The sequence below is a fragment of the Mya arenaria genome, chromosome 12 (assembly GCF_026914265.1).
Source record: "Mya arenaria isolate MELC-2E11 chromosome 12, ASM2691426v1".
NCBI classification, from domain to species: Eukaryota; Metazoa; Mollusca; class Bivalvia; order Myida; family Myidae; genus Mya; species Mya arenaria.
In genome coordinates, this window is record NC_069133.1 from 20,030,185 (window position 1) to 20,044,791 (window position 14,607).

The 14,607-nt window shown below is 34.1% G+C and overlaps 1 protein-coding gene across 1 annotated transcript; it reads right to left on the reverse strand.

The window, feature by feature from the left end:
- Positions 1–12,300: 12,300 nt before the first annotated feature.
- LOC128210524 (uncharacterized) lies at positions 12,301–14,414 on the reverse strand. The gene is made up of 4 exons (XM_052914872.1): positions 14,322–14,414; positions 13,796–13,940; positions 12,961–13,146; positions 12,301–12,382 (listed from the first exon to the last, which is right to left on the reverse strand). Exons 1-4 carry the CDS (start codon positions 14,374–14,376, stop codon positions 12,301–12,303), a joined length of 468 nt encoding a protein of 155 aa, XP_052770832.1. The 5' UTR covers positions 14,377–14,414.
- Positions 14,415–14,607: the final 193 nt, after the last annotated feature.

A 14,607-nucleotide genomic window follows, 5' to 3' on the forward strand; every position in this document is an offset into this window, starting at 1 on the left:
CAAGTGATATGCTTTCATATATGTGAACAGAGTAGAGTGCCATTGATAAACTACGAACTCAAAGGACGCATTTAAATGAAAATAAAACACAACAAGCTCATTGGACTGTTTAATGACGAACTGTCGTCCGCTTGAGTGGTATGGCGAAGTTATATCGGCGGCAATGCAGGTAGTTATCGTGCAAGTATATAACAAAGAGGAATGCGTTTTTCGCTTTGCAGGGTTTCATTTGGAAATAATAACACTAAATGTCTTACTACTTTTAAATTAGTCAATATGCATCGCTTACCCTCCTTTGTTTAACGAGGTAAATTGTGTTTTTGTTTTTTTCACAATGCACATGACTATGTCGACTATTCGAAAATTTAGTAGAGTAAAACGACAGACCATAGCGTCGGCGTCACAACTTTGTTGGTTTTTCATGTAAGCACCTTTAAATCAATATTTAAGCAAGTTGATCATGTATTGCTACTTAATTTATGAAGTTAGATTACACAAGTTTGTATATAATGCAAACTATGAACCTTATTGTTCGACTGAAAAAGACTTGTTCAGGCTCTCATGTAACCAAACAAAGAATTATATCTCAACAAGTACTCTCTGCATTGCACTGAGTCTTTGCACGAAACGCACATTAGTGTCCTTTATTTTCGACTTTCTGATTAAGACTTTGCATGAAACCACATGCAAGTCAATATCTGAACAAATACATCAAGTTTCGCATTGAAACTTTTACAAGGACTCCTAACTATGCAACCTTCCTAATTAATCTCTTAAGATAACCCTCTTGTATTTCATATAAACTTTGCCCCACTACTTTTCGACTAAAACATTCTGGTTAATGTTTTGCATGTTAGCACACTGAGTCAGCAACTACATTATGTACGGTATTGAAACTTTAACAAGGAAGTGTGATAGCTCTATTTTGCATAAAACATATTTTTCGACTTAGAAATTCTGAATTAGGTAATGCAAATGTTTCACCGAACAATAAATCGTTAAAATTGGAAACGGCGTGATAGTCGACCGAGCTGTCTCTGTTACAGCTCTTGTGTTGTTTATATCACAGGATGTGAATTGAATGGAAAACCACTTGGAGGACTTTGCACGTACGTCTATATATTTAGTGCCTTGAATTAGTTACGTTTAAGTTGAAACATTGAGACGTTTGGTTAAGAGTCGATGAGCGTAGCCACAATCAGTTTCGAAAATGACGGGCAACTCCTATCCCAAGGACAAGGCGACGGAATGATTTATATTTTGAAATCAATACATTCAATTGTGCTTAACATTACCGGTTGATGTGTACAAATCTAATTCAATTGTAACATTATTTATCACTGTGAATTTAATTTTATGATATCATGCAAATACTGAATAATTAGTCAATCGTTTGTCCATTCTCGTTGCAAAGGTGTGTTTAAAAGAACATTGTACAGTTGATAACTTTTAGCTTGCTGGTACAATTGCCTTTTAGTGTTGTATCTATTCTCACTAGCAAAGCACATCTTTTATAGCGAGTGTGAACTTTGATTGTTATTTAATGTGATTTGTTTGTGTTTGTAGTGCTTTAATTAAAGAGCTTAACCCAATAATAATAAGGAAAGAATCACGATAACGAGAACTTATTATTCCTATCCTCCTTTAAATTTAATCAAACTTTTAAAGCACATAACAATTATGCATAGAGCACACCGGAGTTTGTGAATATTGCAAAAACATGAACGACAAACCAGATCGTTTTTGATTTAGAGTTTTAATAACAGTTTGCAATCTAAATTTTAATTAACATTGATATAAATTGTATTGCGTTCTAATTTAAAAAACAACAACAACATATTGTTGAAATTTATTAAGCATATACTATTGGTAATAAATAGAAAGGTTTATAAACGCTAATTATACAAACTTGTACAAGCACGTGTAATCTACGTAAGTGCTACGTCATCCGGGTGCTGTACTCTTTATAGGCGTGTGCAAATAAAACGATAAGGGACATTATTAAAATCATTCGGAAAACGTACTTGAACTCTGGGGCAATCATTTAGCCAATCCTTTAAACGTAAAAAAAGTTTTATTTAATGCAAACGACTTCCAAGGTCACCTGCTACCTTTGGCGGAAGTTATATCCGTCGATACCCGGTCACATTTACTCTTTTGAGTCTGAACAAATGGCACGTGTCTTATATACATTTTATCATTACTAAAGCGTGTAATTAGATAAATAATTAGACACAAACAAGGTCACACAAAAAAATGCTGGTCTGATATTATCATTGATTCCTTATTTTTGAAAATATTCAGAGCTTTATGGTAGCATATAACTGCCGTTAGATTACCTGTTACCGTTCGCCAATTGTTTCGTGTTAACCACTTAATTTTCGCGATAATAATCTAGTTATCTAGTTAATATATCGAAACTTTTCCGGTAAGATAAATATCATTAAACTAAAAACTTGCTTGAAAGTGCCCAGAACTGCTACCTGTTACCTGTTTTAGCTGTACAACATTCACAGGTTAACTAGTGGTTTGCGAAATACACTTAATAAGTAACATAATAACTTTTTCATTAGATACGATTCGTGTTACCACTCCGATAATACGAGTTTTATTTTTGGTATAAGTTATATATTAGTTGTCAATTATTTTTGTTTTCTTAAACAAAACCAAAGCAGACTCTCAGACCTAAACCAGAAATCCTAACCAGAAGCAGACTAATTGACTGACTGAGTGGCTGTTTGTCAATCTATAGATAAGCGTTTTAAACTTCCAAATAGACCCCAAATTACAATTGACCAATTAGAAAGCGTTTCGTGATTCCCATTAATAACTAATGATATCATGTGTTACTTTCAACCTCACATCACAATATTGAAAAGATATTACTGGCGATCTTCACGAAAGGGGAGATGTCAACCAATGGCTTAAGTGGCGTAAATTTGAGCTAGGCTAAGCCCTTTTGACTTTTAAACAATGTAATTGTACTCTTTTCTCCATTAAAGGTTGACATGGGTCGAGGTTTTTGATATTCGATAGTTCCAAGTACAACATGAGTTAAGCAAAAGGCAGGACCTTTGATAATTCAATTCTTCATCTATTCTCAGAATATCCGATTGACATCTGCCGGTTACCGTAATGAAGCTCTTATGAAAATAATTGCGATTGCATGTTGACCTGTTGGTAGCTAGATATAAATGAAACAATATTGGTAAGAGGCCATGGTGTTACTCATGGAACCCCAGTAAATTTGTATATTTTTATAGAACAGTACATGTAAGGCATAACGTCAAACATGTACCATACGTAATACTTGTCAATCACCAAGTAAAATATATTTAAGGCCAGAATAAATACATTATTTCGATTTTAAGCATTTATTTTCTACCATAGAAGAAAGAAATAGAAGAAAAAAGTAAGCTTTTTCTATGAATATAACAAACAATACATGTTTGAGAAAGGCCAAGAAGCTCGTTATCCAATTCATGGAATATGTAACGGCTTATGTATACAGTTAATTCGAATAGGTAAGTTATAAAACAAATATAAATTTCAAATATTAGCATTTTTTTCCAAAACACAATAAATATATCAGGTAAACATACATATATTTGCTGTTTATCTTTTATGAACGGTATAACCTACGCACACTACCTTGATGTTTGATAATTTGATACTTAATTTAAACAAGTAAACGTTACAATAATAATTAATAATGGCATAGCTTAAACTTTAGGTAGATACTACCAAAATTAAAAAGAAAGAAAATATGAATATTTATTCTTTTTGACATGATCAGATAAGTGTGCGTTAATTATTCTGCAATGTCATTACAAACAAAATATTGAACTATATTTCTTATTTAATTTATATTCACAATATGTCTGAATTTAGCTGAATTTGAAAAATTCAATAGCTAAATAACAAAATTGATAGAATTTCTATTTCTGTAGTTCTGAAATGTAAGCTTTGGGGTAATCAGCCGCCTCTTCTAAATGCATTAATTATTGTCTTATCTGTTTTTAGCTACATTCGAAATGACCTCATCTTCAGAGTCATTTGGAGACATAGAAAATATAAAACGGCTTAAGCATTCACTCTGACGAGAAAAAAATACACATATTAACACTTTCAAGAATGTTTGCACTTTTTTAAGCCCTGGAATTGACAAAATCGATCAGTATAATATCGTGTTTAAATTAAATATATTTCTAAGGTAGGGCCTATCAAGTAGGGCCCTATCCTAATTTAATGACGCATCTTCAATTTGTTTTCCTTTTCAAAAACGACTCACGTACTTTATACCGTCTAAGATGCATTCATAAGAAGAAATATGTTAATTTACGCCATCGTAAATCATTACGACATTAAGATCGATTTAAAATGAAACCAATCATCCTTGAATACATTTGAAACATCTCACGGTCAAAAACTGACGGAATTCGGCATTAAATGCTAGATAAATGAAGGGATTGATGATACTATTCAGAAACACGAAGTATTGGACAACAACGTAAACGTTCCCAAACGTAAACTCTGATATGTTCCAGTAATAGACTGTTCTCAGTACAAAAAATGGGAAATAACATATAAGAAAGAAACCTGTAACTGTCATAACCATCGACACTACGCGTTTCTTTTTAGCGCTTATGGTGGTTATGTTTGCGTGGTCTGTTTTCTTTTCTGATTGCGGCTTCTTTTCTGTCACTAGTTTCCATTGGCAAATTCGATCATTTGCTAGATGTACATCTACAGCTGTTCGAGATTGAAATTCGGCGATGGTATTTTCGGTGTCTGTATTCACGGTTGTTATATCCTCAGTGTTACTCATTTCATTAATTACTGTTTCTGGATAAACATCAACAGCTGTTCGAGATTGAACTTCGTCGATGACATTTTCGGTGTCTGTATTCACGGTTGTTATATTCTCAGTGTTACTCATTTCATTAATTACTGTTTCTGGATAAACATCTACAGCTGTTCGAGATTGAAATTCGGCGATGGTATTTTCGGTGTCTGTATTCACGGTTGTTATATTCTCAGTGATACTCATTTCATTAATTACTGTTTCCGGATAAACATCAACAGCTGTTCGAGATTGAACTGCGGCGATGATATTTTCGGTGTCGGTATTCATTGTTGTTATATTCTCTGAGTCAGTGTTACTCATTTCATTAATTACTGTTTCTTGATGTACAACTACAGCCGTTCGAGATTGAACTTCGTCGATGATGTTTTTGGTATCTGTATTCACTGTTGTGATATTCTCAGTGTTACTCATTTCATTAATTACAGTTTCATGTTTAGTGTAAATACCTTTTGGCTTATATGTGTCAATCTCTTGTTTCATAAGCGTCTTCTTTAGATTTGTTTGTTTCTTTATTTTAAATAGAACCCTAGAATAACATACAGCAATGATAATGAATTCTACTATTATGATAAAAAACTCACCAGAACTGAAAACTGTTTCCACAGTTGCTAACGTTTCATTTACTCCACAAGTGTATTCCAACACAAAGGTTGAATTTCCTCTCTCATCCTTTATCTCGTAGATATCCAAAATGAAAAGTTGGCGCATTGACCAAAGGCCACAAACAAATCCACCGCATATGCTGATAATCTTTGCAGATTTAATATTAATTTGCCATCGGTATGGGGCCAATATCATTCTGTATCTGTCTATAGCAATAATTGTCAATACAAATACTGAGAAGGAGACCACCCATACGGTAAAGAAAACTGTCAGCTTGCACGACACAGAAAACATGATCAGAAACATCATGACACAAACACAAAAATCTGCCGCAACGTGTATACCAATTAAACAAAATGTTGATGTCCGCCTGCATTTGAAAATAAAGAACATGAAAGCCGATGCGTTTCCAATAAGTCCAAAGGATCCTAAGATACACATAATGATTTTCATCACATGTAATGGCAACATTTTCATTGCTTAAAAATTGCCAATTTATTTTATAAATCACCTTTTATTTCACTTCATCCTTTTACAGTTTTAATTTTTCAATCACGATTTCTTTAAAAGTAACTGCAATCACTCGCTATTGTTCCAAAATGAAGAATCACTTACTAATTTATTCAAGCATACTTGATGCACTTACTTCCTAAGGCCAAAAAAATAATACCTGTGTTTCCGGTTACATAGCGGAAAAAAATAGGGTCGGTCGGTCGGTCGGATTTTTTTTTTTTTTTTACAGTTTCCATATCATGCAATTTTCTGTTATATCAGATATATTATGTTATATCTAAGCGTTTCCTTATTTACTGTTTAATGTCTAAAAACATTTCCTTACCTTCGACTACCGTATTTTCCCGCCATTTTTGCCCATGAAATCGGGTGTTTTTTGTATACAATACTCGTTTATAAGTCGTGATCGGTTTTAAGGAAAAATCCAGCACTTCATTTTTTTTCAAATCTGTGATAATGTTCGAGCCAAACAGTCAATTATCAACTAAATTTGTTTATTTGCTGAGGAAAATCGCCGATTTTCTTGTCAACAGTGAGCTCCTTAAACTAGGCCTTCAAGAGGAGGTAGGTTAATAATAGAACAAGTAAACGCGGATATTGATTTATTGTACGTATCTTATTTTCGTACAATCAAAGTTTCATTAATATTTATAATGAATTCAAACATTTCGGTCATTGTTTTAAGATTCCAAGACGACGATTAATGATTATTATATTTTCGATCGTATGGTATTTTCTTACCAGCCTAGGCGAAATCCTGGCATTCAAATGCGAGCATACGGTATCCGACTGACCGAATTAAATAAAACCATAGCCATGCGCCTTTGATCTTGTCACCGCTCGTGCTCTGACGTCACAAATTGTACATTCTGATCTGCAGCCGACACATTCCAATAAATGTGCTGTTAACTTTCGCAAGTTTTTGTTTGGATTTCAACTGATGGGACTTAAATTATGCGAAATAAATAACCATTGATAACTGCGGATAAATTAATGTAACGATTAATGAAATGTGTTTGGAACCTGGCAGTTAGCCTGCATGAATTCGCAAAGTCTAATCGTTAAACAGTAAGTTTTATTTTGGACATGAATATAGATAAATAACACGGCGAACTATAATTCAAAATATTTTCATTATAAAGACAGCAAAATATGTCTCCTGTGATCAACCACGTGTTTGGACCGAAAACATGCGTTTGCCAATTTGAAGATATCGGACAGGCTTCGCCGCCCTCCGCCATTTTGTTTTCCCGTCTCGGTAATACATAATCAGGAATGAAAGTGTATTCCCCGATGACATTGAAAGACAAACAACGAAAATAATGATGATATATTTAAGTATATATAAATTTTTGCGATATATTTTTTTTATTATTATTTTTACTTTTATGTCTATAAAAAAATTAGGGTCGGCGAGGAAAAAATAGGGTCGGTCAGGTTACCGGAAACACAGGTTGTTGTTTTTTTTTGGCCTAAACAATATCCTGTATGTAGTAGTATACTGATTCAGAGTAACATCATATACATATATCCGTGTTAGTTAAAGATGCCTAAAGTTACTAGGCTCAAGTATTTGAAATATTTCACAGGTCCAGTTATTTAAAATGGAAGAGTAAGAAGTCCATTTAGTTTGCAAAATCGTTAATGTCATTATAACCATGTTAGGCGCTGTATTTAGAATTATAATATATATCAACATACGGTACTAGATTGAAAATCAGGACTATCCTCTATTTGATGATTTCCTTCTATGGCATCAAACGTACAGGATACACGCAATACGCGTACTCAATAGCAAATATGATCAACAAAGTATCCATACAATGTCAAGAGAAGGAAAAGTAAACACATTTGAAATCTGAGAGGTATTCAGTGGATCGACTTGGGGTTAGGGAGGGGAAGTGGGTATGTGTGTGTGTGTGGGTTGGGTGTGGTGGGTGCGTAAACATATTGTCAAATACTATCCTTCATAATTCTCCCTACAATTTACAACAAGGCGATTACCATTGCATTATTAAATCAGTGTACTTACCCGTTTTTCATTGCTTATCTATTTGAAGTTCAATGTTTACATATGCGTCAATGTATTTCCTCGCAGTTAATAGGAGTCATTTTTCAATCACATAGCCTGAAACTAGATGTAAAGGGCACGTGCTAATGTCAAAGCATGTATATATTAACTGGATGCCACTTCCTGTTAATCTATTGATAGATGTCAGCCATTGAAGAAACCGGGTCATGCTCGATTTCATCAGACTTGTTTGACAAAACGTACGATGTTGAAAATAGTACTTGAAATTGACTTCCGAGAATAAAGGAATACCACTAGCTAATCCAGGAGGGGGTGGGGTGTCACAAAATGCGGCTTGAACCCTTCCCCTTATATTGTTCAAGTGTGCTTTTCAGTCAATATGGTAGAGTAAATGAATAAATTATCATAGAGTACACAATGTTGTTTAAAATTATTCTTAAGGAGGTCCCTACAGAAAGAAAAACATAGGCGCACGTCCTAGTTGAATCCCCTTGTTGCTCCCTCTCTAACATCTAGTCCCGAATACTCCCATGTATACTATCTTCGAAATAATAAGTTAAAAGTAATCTGCATAGTATGCATTTAGAAATGGCATGGCTATGGTGTCAAATTTTAATTTCACTATTTCATGCTCAACCAAAACCTTTTAACGATATTAAAAAGATGTTTGCAATCGTTCACAATGAAACGTTTGCATGCAGAATAGTTCAAGCCCGGAAATCCGTCTTTGTTTTTTTCCAATATTTACGTCACGTGACACCGGTACAAACAAAGTCAATCGATAGCGCCAAATTTAAACGCTGTTTTTAGCAAAGCAATCGTAATTTAAGAGTAAATAAACACAACATGGTTACAAAACGCTGCAGTTGGGGAACTTGCAAAAGTGATAGTCGGTATAAAGACAAGCCACACATGAAAGACGTTTATTTTAAGCCATTTCCTAAACCAACAAAGAGCCACGACCGTTGTAAACAGTGGATCAAAAATTGTGGCAGGCCACATCAGGATCTATCGGTTGAGAAATTGGAAAACATCATTTCGTATGCTCGAAGGTTTGTTTGTAATGTCCTGATGTAAGACTAAATATTAGTTAAATGAAGAATTCGTATCGGAAGTGCAGTTTGCAGGCCTATATTATTGACAGTGGTTGCTTGATATTACTTTTTATGAGTATTAACTCTATAAGACCAGCACACTGTCGTTAATTTTATTTGTCAATGTATTTTGGTAAAATACTTTGTAGCTGATACAACAATGAGTTTATTTATTTTCAGCACTTCCTTGAGGGAGCCATAGATCCAATACCTGCCACCTACCCCACCCACACCTCAACACCCATTGCCACTTCAAGTCGCAAACGACCTTCAGAGAGGAGAACACCTCAACAGCAGTCGAAAAAGTCTAAATTAACATATTCAAACCGTGATAATTTTAGCACTGATAACAGCAGACATGAATATCTATCTATGCAATTTAAACCTACCTGTGTTTCAGGATATCATTCAGTGTGAAAATAGCCCAGATGTTAAAATAGAGAGTATTAGTAGCACAAAAGACTTTGGAACACAGACATCTGATAACACATCGGTTGACTTTATTCACTATATTCTAAAAACCAATGCCACATGTTTTCAATATACTGGTTTCCCAACAGTAGCACTTCTTCACTGGCTTTTTGACTGGATATTGCCTGCAGCTCAAAATACTAAGCTTTGGGATGGTAAATACAAGAACACTCCACGTTCCAACCAAACCCGAGGGAGAAAAAGAACATCACAATCATTATTTATAGAAATGTTACTCTGTTTAGTTAAAATTCGAATGGGATTTGGAAACAAACACTTGTCATACCTGTGTGGTGTATCTAATAGTCATGTCAGTAGAATTTTTATCTCTTGGACCAATTTGTTACACCAGTGTTTAAAGGCTTTAATTATATGGCCTTCAAAAGAAATAGTCAAGTAAACTTACCCCAATCATTTGCTAGATATCCAAGAACACGTGCAATTATTGATTTTACTGAGTATTTTGTACAAAAACCATTGAGACCAGCTGCTCAAAAGGCAACATTGTCAAATTATAAGCATTCAAATACATTCAAACAATTAATTGGTATATCTCCATCTGGGACTATTACATTTATATCTAACATTTACCCTGGTTCTATAAGTGATGCCAAAATTGTACAAGTTTCAGGATTTATAGACAATATTGAAGAAGGCGATGATATAATGGCTGATCGTGGTTTTAATATAAGGCACTTGTTACTTCCAAAGAAAGCTACACTAAATATACCGGCATTTACACATGGAAAATGCCTCAGCAGTAAAGCAATTAAACGTTCAAGATCTATTGCCTCTGTTAGAATTCATGGTGAAAGAGCTTTCCGAAGAATGAAGACCTTTAAAATTTTGTCAGGCGTAATTCCATTGAAGTTTCGATTTCTGTTGAGGCAAATTACAACAATTGTTGCAGTTGTTAGCAACTTACAGCCATGTCTCGCCTAAAGCATATGCCACATTCTCTTTTTTGCCAAATAGGTTTATGAGTATACATTCTTTTTATGTATAAAAATTAAGCATTTTTATGTACATGTGTTCTTATGTCAGGGAATAATGTATACTTTTGTATAAAACCAAAACCCAAAGTGGAAGTATGAAATCAATATGTATGTACAATACTTATATTTGGTAATAAATGTGTGATTACATTCTTGAACCTGAATTTTGAATTTCCACTCGAGCATTAAAACCTACATCTTGTAGGTAAAGTTGGGTACAAGTACACAAAAACAACTGGATTAATTACTCCCTCATTTAATAACTTGCTTTTTTATCATATCAGAAGATAGATGGACTATACAACAGATGCAAACATCGAACAATGTTTAATGGTATTTATACATCAATTATGGTACAAAAGCTCATGCAGAGAGACTTGTATGTTTCAATATGAATATGTTATTCAATAACACATTAATACAAATATGAATTTTGTTCATTTAAAGATTGCTCCAATTGTATTTGAAATATAACAAAACAATATTTAACAATAACTTTGCCAGTGTGTAACATTTGTCATAAAAAGCAGGTCAGCATATTGCAATATTGTGATTGTTTTCCTTGGACCATACTATTGAATATTGTAGATATATTGCCTTTCATGGTTTTCATGTTTGAATATCAGGAAAGCAATATACTTGGTGTACAAATTATACCAAAATAATGGTATCACAAGGCATCAATATCAAATGGATGGAAAAATACAGGAATGCCATTTGTGCACCATATACCTTAAAGATATAAATTGATCTCACAAGAGCAACAATTCTTTTAACATATGTTCTAAATAACAGTTGTAATAAAACTGTTATGCTGTCTACATGAGATGAACACAGACAAGGCATTAGTCCTTCAATTTGTACAGCATATGTTTTTCAAAAGTGGAAAGTATGCATCAGTGTAAAACTTAAACAATTTATTTTTAGAATTATTCCAAAATGACTCGTAAATGTCAACTGTTATGGAACAAATGCCTTTGTGTGTGTACCCAACCAACACACATTTTGTGAGGCCAGTTACTCCCATTTGTCCTTGTACTTGGTCAAAATATGTATGTGAACGCCTCAATGTTAAATTATTGTTTTCATCTTCAACACAGACATTTGAAAGTTTCAAGGCATTTTTAGGGTGAAAACACTTATATTTATATACATACACTTTATTTCAATCAAAAATTTCCCACATATTTTGCAATCAACTATTCCATCTGGTGAACAAGCTAAAATTGGGTCTTCATTAGAAACAACTAGCCCAGGAACTTTTACAGAACAATGTTTATGTTTAAACCTATGTGTCTTTATAAAAATGTCACGGGCTTTATTTTCAAATCGCTGCCCAAATAATATGGAGTCTGGAATAGAGTTTTCTGCAAACACTGATTTTTTTGTAACGCAATTGCTGTTCGATTTAAATCAGTTGAATGTGTAATTTTATGAAAATTGGATGCAGTTAATAGTCCTTTTCTCATCCGATGCCAGTTATTATTTTTGATTGACCTCTTGTTAATTGTTCAATTTGCTCACATTCATTCTCTGAATAAGTAAGATAATAATACATAAATATATTAGAACAGTTACAAGATAAATTTTCACATATATGTTCCTTCATAAATTGTTCAGCTCTTTCCATTGGTGTTTTGACGCTCAGAGGTGATGAAGTACAATTCTTTTTATATGAGCAGTCATACATGGCACGTAATCCGCAGGCTGTTGGTTGAAGAGTTTTCACTTTTCAAGGAAATCGTTAGGATCTGGCACTGGATACTCATCAGACAATGGCGAATACAGTGGCATTGCTGTCTGTGTGCTGCAAACAGGAAACAAAAACCTTAACTGTAGGCAAGTAAGAAAAGGCCAGAGTATGAAATGTTAAGGTTATTGTCTTAAGATGGGGCTTGTTGGCAGTTTATTTTCATCTTTAAAAATACATCTATTTATACATATATAAATATATATATAACTTATTGATTGGGTTTCAGACAGGGGTGAGGGATGTTAATCTAATATTTTATAGCCTTTAATATTTCATTAAAACATGTTACAAAAATCACAGTACATCAGTTTCCAGTTAATAGGGTTTTTTTTGCATTTTTTGGTACATGTAGTATCATGCAGATAATTTTGGGTTAATATAAGTATTGGAAAAAATAATTTATGTGCACACATGTTTATCAAAAACATACAATGCAGGAGAAATTATTTTTTCCAATTCTTATATTAACTCAAAATAGGTACTTAGCCTGTGCTCATCACTAATACAGACACAGCCTGGTTATTTTTAAAAAACATTTAGTTCACCTATTACCTCTGACTCAATTTCATATGGTGGGTGCTAAATATAGAACTTATCTTAAAGTAAATTAACTAAAGACAAATGAAATATACCTGGGCTCCACCATAATTGAAGTCTCAAGTTGTGAGGCAGGAATAGGTTTGCCTAGTTGATCGGCCTGAGAAGCACGCCGAACCCACATACATAGCCCTGAAGTACAGCTGGTCTTCTTGAAGTCTTGTACAAAGTCAAGGACTTCGAAGAGGGTTGCCACAACATGTCGACAGCATCCATCAATGCTATCAAAAAGCAATGGTATTAAGATGAGCAGCCACAAAACATCCATGCCTAAACAAACTTGTAGATAAATATGTGGCATCAAATTATATCTTATAATTTGGAATGGGTTTATATAAGAGTATCAATAAGTAAGCTATGATAAAATATGATCTAAAATAACAAATTAAATATTAGATTATATCTATGGATGTTTTTTGTATAACTCAAGTTCATGGTACTGAACTGTTATACAGATCAGAGAATACAAGTTATCCAGGGCCGGTTATCTAAGTTGGTAGATAATTTTTTGTGCACAGGATGTCCTGGGTTCAATCTCCAGACGGGCTTCAAACTTTTCTGAGTATGTGAGAAATTGTGTCCAACAAGGGACCGTGGCCAGTACCCTGCATGTCAGTGAGACTGCACTGCAGTTTAACAAATATAGCCAGTGGATATATGGTCCAGCAAGTTAGAGGGAATCTATGTCTCAGTTCTATTAATTGAATATATCAGTTATCCAGGGCTGATTAGCTCAGTTGGTAGAGCATACAACTTCCAAGAACAGGTCCCTGGTCCGATTCCCAGGACAGGCCACATACTTTTCTGCATAGATCTGTGACAAGTATTAAACATGAAGTGTAGTTAAGGAAGAGTAAATTAGACCATTACCCTCCTTTGCAACTGCAATAAGCAGATTGAATGGATCCCTCGTCACTGTTCTTCATCATGATCCAACAGCTGTAGTAGCCTCTCTTGGATACTGGATCTTTATCATTCGTCCGCGGTTTCACATTGGCTTTCACAGCAACAAAGGCTGCAACAAAGAATAAAACATACATTTTATGCATCATAATTCAATATGCTGCTGAATTGTTTTTACTTGCAATGATAGCATAACAATTAATTAAGCGTCTGATAAAACAATTGAAAAATAACCTTTCCTGTTAAACTTCATGATATAAATTTATATGCACACATGAAATTTGTGTGCTATTTAAAACATTATTTGTTTCAAAATGGTGGTAAATGTACATGCATAATGACAAGATTTTTATCATCATCATCATCATCATCATCATCATCATCATCATCATCATCATCATCATCATCATCATCATCATCATCATCATCATCATCATCGTCATCATAATCAAATTATAGTATTTAAAACAACTACATACTGACAGAGTCTTACCAGTATTGGGATATGGCACCGTCTCAATACCTCGTGTATAGCCATCTCGGAACATAGAATATCCCTCAAGCTGGTGATATGCCCTTAGGGAGGCGTGATCATACTTATTGAAAGTTATTAAGTAATTGTAGATGTCAAAAATTGACAGAACTGGCACGATAGACAGATCGCTAGTCCCAGACAGCCGTTGTGGAGACACAAGGCACATGTCACTCAGCATCAGCTTCTGACAGACGACTTAGGCCGATCTTCTAATAATCCGTCGGGATCAACCTCAATCCTCAGC

What these genes read in the sequence shown, in the direction of transcription:
- LOC128210524 (XM_052914872.1), bottom strand. Translation starts at nt 14,376, where the DNA reads ATGTTCCGAGATGGCTATACACGAGGTATTGAGACGGTGCCATATCCC. An exon ending in GGTGCCATATCCCAATACTG is followed by an intron (nt 13,941 to 14,321) that starts GTAAGACTCTGT and finishes TCTTTGTTGCAG; the next exon opens with CCTTTGTTGCTGTGAAAGCC. An exon ending in TATTGCAGTTGCAAAGGAGG is followed by an intron (nt 13,147 to 13,795) that starts GTAATGGTCTAA and finishes GCTTTTTGATAG; the next exon opens with CATTGATGGATGCTGTCGAC.